This window comes from Dasypus novemcinctus, chromosome 18 (assembly GCF_030445035.2).
Source record: "Dasypus novemcinctus isolate mDasNov1 chromosome 18, mDasNov1.1.hap2, whole genome shotgun sequence".
Lineage (NCBI taxonomy): Eukaryota > Metazoa > Chordata > Mammalia > Cingulata > Dasypodidae > Dasypus > Dasypus novemcinctus.
The window spans coordinates 52,784,275-52,790,950 of record NC_080690.1 but is presented as its reverse complement, the minus strand read 5'-3'; the positions used below and the strand labels follow the sequence as shown (position 1 = coordinate 52,790,950).

General features: G+C 48.8%; 1 protein-coding gene across 4 annotated transcripts in view; it reads right to left on the bottom strand.

Moving 5' to 3' along the window:
* Positions 1-6,214: 6,214 nt before the first annotated feature.
* GARRE1 (granule associated Rac and RHOG effector 1) overlaps positions 6,215-6,676 on the bottom strand; it is a 102,697-nt gene continuing 102,235 nt past the window's right edge. For all 4 annotated transcript variants that reach the window (XM_058280142.1, XM_058280140.2, XM_058280143.2 and 1 more), the window contains one exon: positions 6,215-6,655. In XM_058280142.1, the coding sequence (XP_058136125.1) occupies positions 6,593-6,655 (63 nt within the window). In that variant the 3' untranslated portion in view covers positions 6,215-6,592. The remainder of the gene's footprint in view (positions 6,656-6,676) is intronic.

Here is a 6,676-nt window from a genome sequence, read left to right as displayed (position 1 = left end):
TGGCGCCCGCTGCACGACCTTGCCTCGCGCCTCAGCTCGGTTCTCCCCACACCTGGGGACCTCTCGCCCGGAAGTGGCCTGGGGCAGAGGCCGAGCGCCCCATAACCTGGTCTGCTTCAAGTTTGAATTTCATTAAAAACTGTCCCAAACACTTTCCATGTTAAAGATAGTGTTCCAGGAACTGTGGAAACATAAGTGGCAACTAAGTAAAACATACGGTATGTCAAATGCTGGAAAATGCTACTGAGAAAAAGAAAGCTGAAAAGAGGGCTGGGAATAGGGCGTGCAGTTTTAAATACCATGGTCAAGGAAAACCTTACTGAGAAGGTGACATTTGAGCTAAAACCTGAAGAGGGTGAGAGAGCAAGCCAATTGGAAATCCTGGGAAATGTTCCAAGCAGAGGAAACAGCAACTGCAAAATCTAAGAGCATGCTTATATGTTCTAGAAAAAGCAAGGGGAAGTGGATTTGGCTCAACTGATAGAAATGGCAAGGAAGCCACGGTGGCTGGAGTGGAGTGAGGAGAGTGTGGGAGGTGAGGTCACCAAGGGAAGGGAAGACTACAAGATCAAGATCGTTTAAGTCATTATAGTTTTTTAGAGATGGTCCAATCCCTGGTCTCAAGGAGCACCATGGAGGGCATGACTCCTGAAGAGATGCCAGAGAGATGGAAAGCACTGGAGGGCTCTGAGCAGAGGAGGGAAATCACTTGACATGTTGGATCACACCAAAAAGGCAGGAGGAGCCAAAGTAAAGATTACAGTTAGGAAGCTACTACAGGCAAGAGATGAAGGTGGTTTGGGTCAATGTGGCAGGGGTTGGTGTGGTGATCTGGATATATTGCAAATGAAGAATTGACAAATTCCTCACAAGAGAGAAAAAATAGTCAAGGATGAAATCCAATTTTTGACTTGAGTTCCTTGAAAAAATAGAATGGTCATCGGCTGAAATGAGGAACACTTCAGAAGGGCAAGTTTTCAGGGAGAAGATCATGCTCTTGTTTTTGGACAAACATTACCCAAATTAAGTTGCAAGTGCAAGTGTTGAGTTGGATATTCTTGCCTGGAGTACAAGGGAGAGAAGATCGCAGCTGGAGGAGAAAGTTGGGAACTACTAGTGAAGAGACAGCATTTGAAGCCATGACCTGAATAGGAGTTGGAATGAGAAAGAGAGAAGTAGTCCAAGAACTAGGCACTCTTCAGTGGAGGCTCTTCCTTGCCCAGTTCCTCCAGTAAGGCCAGTCGACCAGATAATGTTACCTCCTCCCGGAGTCCACCTCCCAGCTCCAGCAACTGGCTTTTCTCTCCCTGTTCAGAATGAAGCTTCCCAACTTGGGGTCCAAAAGATGAAGAGGAAGATAGGGATGGGCCTGTAGAAATGAGTTAACACAGGACTTTACAGAGGACAGCCCTGTCCACTTGGCCCTGCCTCACCCAGAGGAGTTTTGGGTTTAAATGTCAACTCTCAGATTTAGCTGAGCTTCCATACCCCAGAACAACCCTGACAGAGCTGAAAAGAATCTGTTCTACTGGAGTTCTTGAGCAAAGCTCCAAACGGTGCTTCCCATCCAAGTCAGTGACCTGTCTGCACAGTACAGCTTTCCAACACCTAAAGCCTGTGTTTCTTTCAGAGCAGAATCTCATCCAGCTGGAAAGCCAGTCTCAGTAACCACTGCTACCCTTGCTCCCTTTTTTTTTTTTAAGATTTATTTATTTATTTCACCCCCCTCCCTCCATTGTCTGTTCTCTGTGTCCATTCGCTGTGTGTTCTTCTGTGTCTGCTTTGTATTCTCATTAGGCAGCTCTGAGAACTGATCCTGGGACCTTCCAGAGTGGGAGAGAGGTGATCATTCTCTTGCGCCACCTCAGTTCCCTGATCTGCTGCATCTCTTATTCTCTCTTGTCTATGTCTCTTTTCATTGTGTCATCTTGCTGCACCAGCTGTCCACATGGGCTAGCACTCCTGTGCAGGACATCACTCCTGTGTGGGGCAGCACTTCTGCATCTGGCAGCACTCCATGTGGGCCAGCTCACCACATGGGCCAGTGTCCTTCACCAGGAGGCCCTCAGCATTGAACCCTGGACCTCCTATATGGTAGACGGGAGCCCAATTGTTTGAGCCACATCTGCTTCCCACCCACTGACTTTTCAGATGACTGAAGCCCAACAGTAGCCAGTGACTGCCTTTTCCTGGTAGGCTCTTTCTGGTGACTGTGGAGGGGCATCTCTTGTCCATGCTAAAACCTCTACTTTTCATCCTTCCTCCCTGATTGCATCTGGGATGCAGCAGACGCTCTGTGCTCTCTGTAGGATTATGCTGCCTATCTGCAAGCACAGAACTGAGGCTCAGTCCCTGGTCTGAAGGAGAGCAATGGAGAGAATGATCCCCAGAGAGCTATCTGAGTGAACCTCACAGATCCCAAGATCCAGGGCCAGACTTCTCTGCTTTGCTTGTGGCTCGGATCAGAACCAGTAACTCCTCTAAGAGTTTGCACCATTTTGAGTACAGCATCTGTCATTTAAACTCATAAGTCTCCAAAGAATTTATGGGTCAAGAGCTGCCTACTGCCTCAGTGTATGCTCCAATGTCTTCTCCCATCCATCCATAGTCCATAGGAGCAACTTTGAGTATGGAAGAAGGGGCAGGGGGAGAGGTTAAACCTTACTGTTTCTTACCACCATCATGACAACTGTTACACTATTTATGCCAGGTATAGGGTCCAGAGTCTCTGAGACCTTAAGGGCAAAGAGGATCAGAGGGGTCATGCCCTGATCAAGGACTGACTGGAATAGAAAGATAACCTGGCTCAAAGTTCAGAAGACCCTGCTTCAGCGCCGGAGACCTTCAAGTGCCCCTCAGCAAAATGGTCTGGCCCCGGAGAGAGGAGTGGACTGTAGAGCAGAAGCCAGTTAGGAAGTCCCAGTCCTAGTTTTTGAGGACAAGCTTTTTCGCAGCCCTAGAAAAAGTGGTCTCCAGATAAATATTCGTGAAACTAGCACTTTGCCTGTGGCAGGCACAGTTCCTAACAAGAGGCCCTATTCCACAGACGGAGAAACTGAGGCAGGGCCATTTAAATCAGGCCTTAGTCCTGGCTGCAGGACAGGGGTCGGGCAGGACCTGGAGGTCAGTGGGTCATGGGGGGCGGGGGCAGTGACTGAAGAGGGGAGGACTCCGCGTAGGGGCGGATTCAAGAGGCACGGGGTTACTCTGGGGCTAAAGTTGATCACGCCCCGCGGGAGGTCGCCTCCAGGACGCGCCACAGCCACGCCGACGGATTTACGCGAGCTGTTTAGGTGAGGCGCACCCATTGAGGATGCTGAGTCACGGTGATCCGGCGAGAGGGAAGGGACCGCGCCTCGCTGGGCCTCCCGGAGCGCTCCTGGCGCATGGACGCACACTCCCGAGGCGGGCGGGTGCACACGTGTGCGCGCGCGGCGAAAGCGGGAGTGCGCAGACAGCGATGGGTTGGGAGAGCCATGCGCAAGCGTCTGCGTGCGGGCCCGCACGTCTGGGGAGGGCGGGGCGAGCGCGCCTGCGCAGGTCTCCGATCAGGCCCCATTGCTGGGACCGAGTTGGAGACTAAGGAAAACGTTTGTGTCCGCACGTCCGGGATGGACTTACTGCTCACATGTGCGCATGCTCCGGGTGAAGGGTGCGCGCGCACGCGCGGAGTAGCAGATAGTCGAGGCAACCACTTTCCGCATCGTAGAGGAAACGCCGAGCTTGTCCCTCTGTTTGATTTTAATCACTAGGCGTCTCTCAGCAAGTTCTGTCGTTTCGGTATGCCCGTAGACATGGGTTTCCAAGAGAACAGAAAACTCTGTACTTATTAAGGGATTACGTAGCTCCTAATGTTAATTCCTCTTTTCAGTCCTGGTACAAACTCGGGTCATGATGTATAGTTCTTTTCGTTCAACATGAAAGTCGATTTATATTTTTTCAACTAAACCCTTAAGTCTAGCTCTACTTCTTGCTCTATATTAGCATTCTGCTTCTCAACCCCACCCTCAGCCCCCCCGTTTCATCGAACTTGAGTTCCTTCAGTTTTCTGCACACGTGGCTCGGCGGTGCCAGGTGCTGTCCTTGCTCTTATGGGGCCTTCTTTCTCATGGGAGGAGGTTCAAACATACAAGATTCCAGGGAGTGCAAAAAGCTGTCATGAAAAACAAAACCGGGTAGAGAAGAGGACCCGGCCGTAGGCAACTGCTGGGGAGGCTTGAGCAGGGAGCATCCTTGGGAGCAAGACAGAGGCTGGAAACCCTAAGGCAAAACTGCCCTGAGAGAAGCAGGAGCCAGGTGAGGACCGCGTTGATGACAGTGGAGACTGAAGAACATGGTGTAATTCAAATGTGTGTGGGGAGAGTTACATGACTTGCTGATTGAATTAAGGTAGTAAAGGGTAATCGAGAGTGTCTTACAGGATTTCTACGTGAACAACTGGGTGGATGGTGGTGCCTCTTAGTAGGGATGGTAAAGATAGGGCTGAAACAGACATGTGGAGTGTTGAAAACCTAAGTGCTTGATTTTTGAAAGAATTAAGTAGGGATGTTGTTGAGCAGAAGTGGACCTAAGTCTGGGGAGTGAGGAGCCTGCAATTGGTATAATCCCAGCTATTTGAAACTCTGAGTACATGAGATCACTGAGTGACTGCAGATGATGGCCAAGGGCTGACCCCAGGTCTTTCCCAGATTTGGAGATCGGGAGTAAAAGAACCCAAAAAGAAATGACAGGTGATCAGGGGAGTGTGGCTTCATAAGAACCCATAGGAAAAAGTGGCCAGCCATCTCAAAGAAGCAATCTTCAGATTTAACAAAATCAGTATTATTTTTTAAACACATGTTGAATTAATACTTTGGATTGGGCTAACTACATTATTAAAATTCATTTCCCTTTTTCTTTTTTAAGCTTTTTTAATGTGACTTTAGGAAATTAAAAATTGCATGTGTGCCTTGCATTATATTTCTTTTGGGCAGACTGGTTTAGAGATTTGATGCAAAGAAAAGCATAAAATGTAGCTTGAGATGGGGTCAAGGGAGATTTAAAACAATTTAAGGCTCGCGATCCCAAGGTATATTTGTAGGATGAGAATAAGCAGGAGTCAAACAAAAATGGATGATTGGGGAGAGAGGGTAGACTGCAGGAATGAAGGCCCTGTGGATAAGGGATGGATCCAGAGCAAAGGGAGGCAATGTTGGTGGGCACTTGACTGTGAGCATCTGATATCCTTTTCACCCGAAAAAGTAGTATGTGTGCATGTCCTCACCTGAGGGTGAAGAAGGGTATGTTGAGGGTTGAGGAGAAACTGTGAAAGAAAAACTATCTATTACATTGATATTCTGTATATTTGTCTTCCCCAAAAGCCTGAATTTTAAGGGCAGGGACTGCAATCTCCTTTGATGCCCTGGCTCCTAGCAAAGTCCCGGCCCCTGTGTGGCATCAGTAAATGTTAAAATGAACATGACTCTTGAAACCATCCTTCCTCTGCTCTTAGGCCCTATTCCCCACTCACTTCCAACACTAGTTACATCCAGTTCCTTCATAGGCACACAGAGCCCTGGACCCCAGCCAGCCACCCCTGTGGAATCATTATGGCCAGCTGCCTGGATTACTCCCAGGAGCTTGCCTCTGGAGGTTCCTCAGACTCTTGGCACTTGTGGTTGGGAGGCAACCAGTCACGCTATCCACATGCAAGGGTTTAGGTCCTCTGTCTCTAGAGGAGGCAGGCCACAGCAATGGCCATGCAGTGCAGAAATGGCCAGTCCCTCACATTCCATGGTGGGTATGGTATTTTAGTGACACCCCTGGAGCAGGAAGCCCTTCCCTGCAAGGAACCCACAGATGGGAAAAGAAGGTAGAAAAACCTCTTCAGGATTCCATCCACTCCCCATGCCAGGGCTTCCAAGGACCCTCTTGGAGCTCAGGTTAAGTATCTGTTCTGCTTTCATCCCATGCAGGTGGGGTTATGGGACTCCTGTCCTTACCACTGCAGTGCATCAGAAGTCAAATGAACAGCATTGGAGGCCTGTGTTAAACACAACTGAATAAAATGTGCTTTTTCCTAATAGAATTTTACTATGAACTTTCAGTTAATTCCTTACCATACTCAAATGACACTGCTCTTATTAAGCGACTTTGTCCTGAGGTGTGCTTGGAAGGTTCTTGTATTTGAGCTCCACAATCAACGTTGGGGCACCTCAGCCAAAAGAAGCACAAGTGACACACTGGTAAGTTATTTATTTAATGCCCACACTACGCCATTTTCCTAAGTTCATCAAGAATTTTAAAGAGTTTCATTGAAGTGCTGTCATTCTATGTGAATGAGTTGAAGTACCCCTGTAACTCACCCTCCATTTGTGGTTGCATCATATCTTTCCTTCTTTTTAGTAGGATGGCATCGGATAGTGAGATGGGTCCTCCTTATCCCTGGGAGGCAAGGTCTCTCTACCACAGATTGAACCTCTGGTGGAGGGAGGCGTGGAGTAAATGCTCATCCCTAGGTCTCCTCCTCAGAAAGGCTGTCTGGCAGCTCACAACACCCATGCTGGGATATGCGTGTTGGTAAATCACAGTTCAAGAGGGAGCTTGCATCCTTTCAGGAGACAGACTTCTTCAGGACCTTGGCTCCACCTATACAGAGGCCTCTCCCAGCTGTGGCCTTAAGGAAGCCAACAGGAGA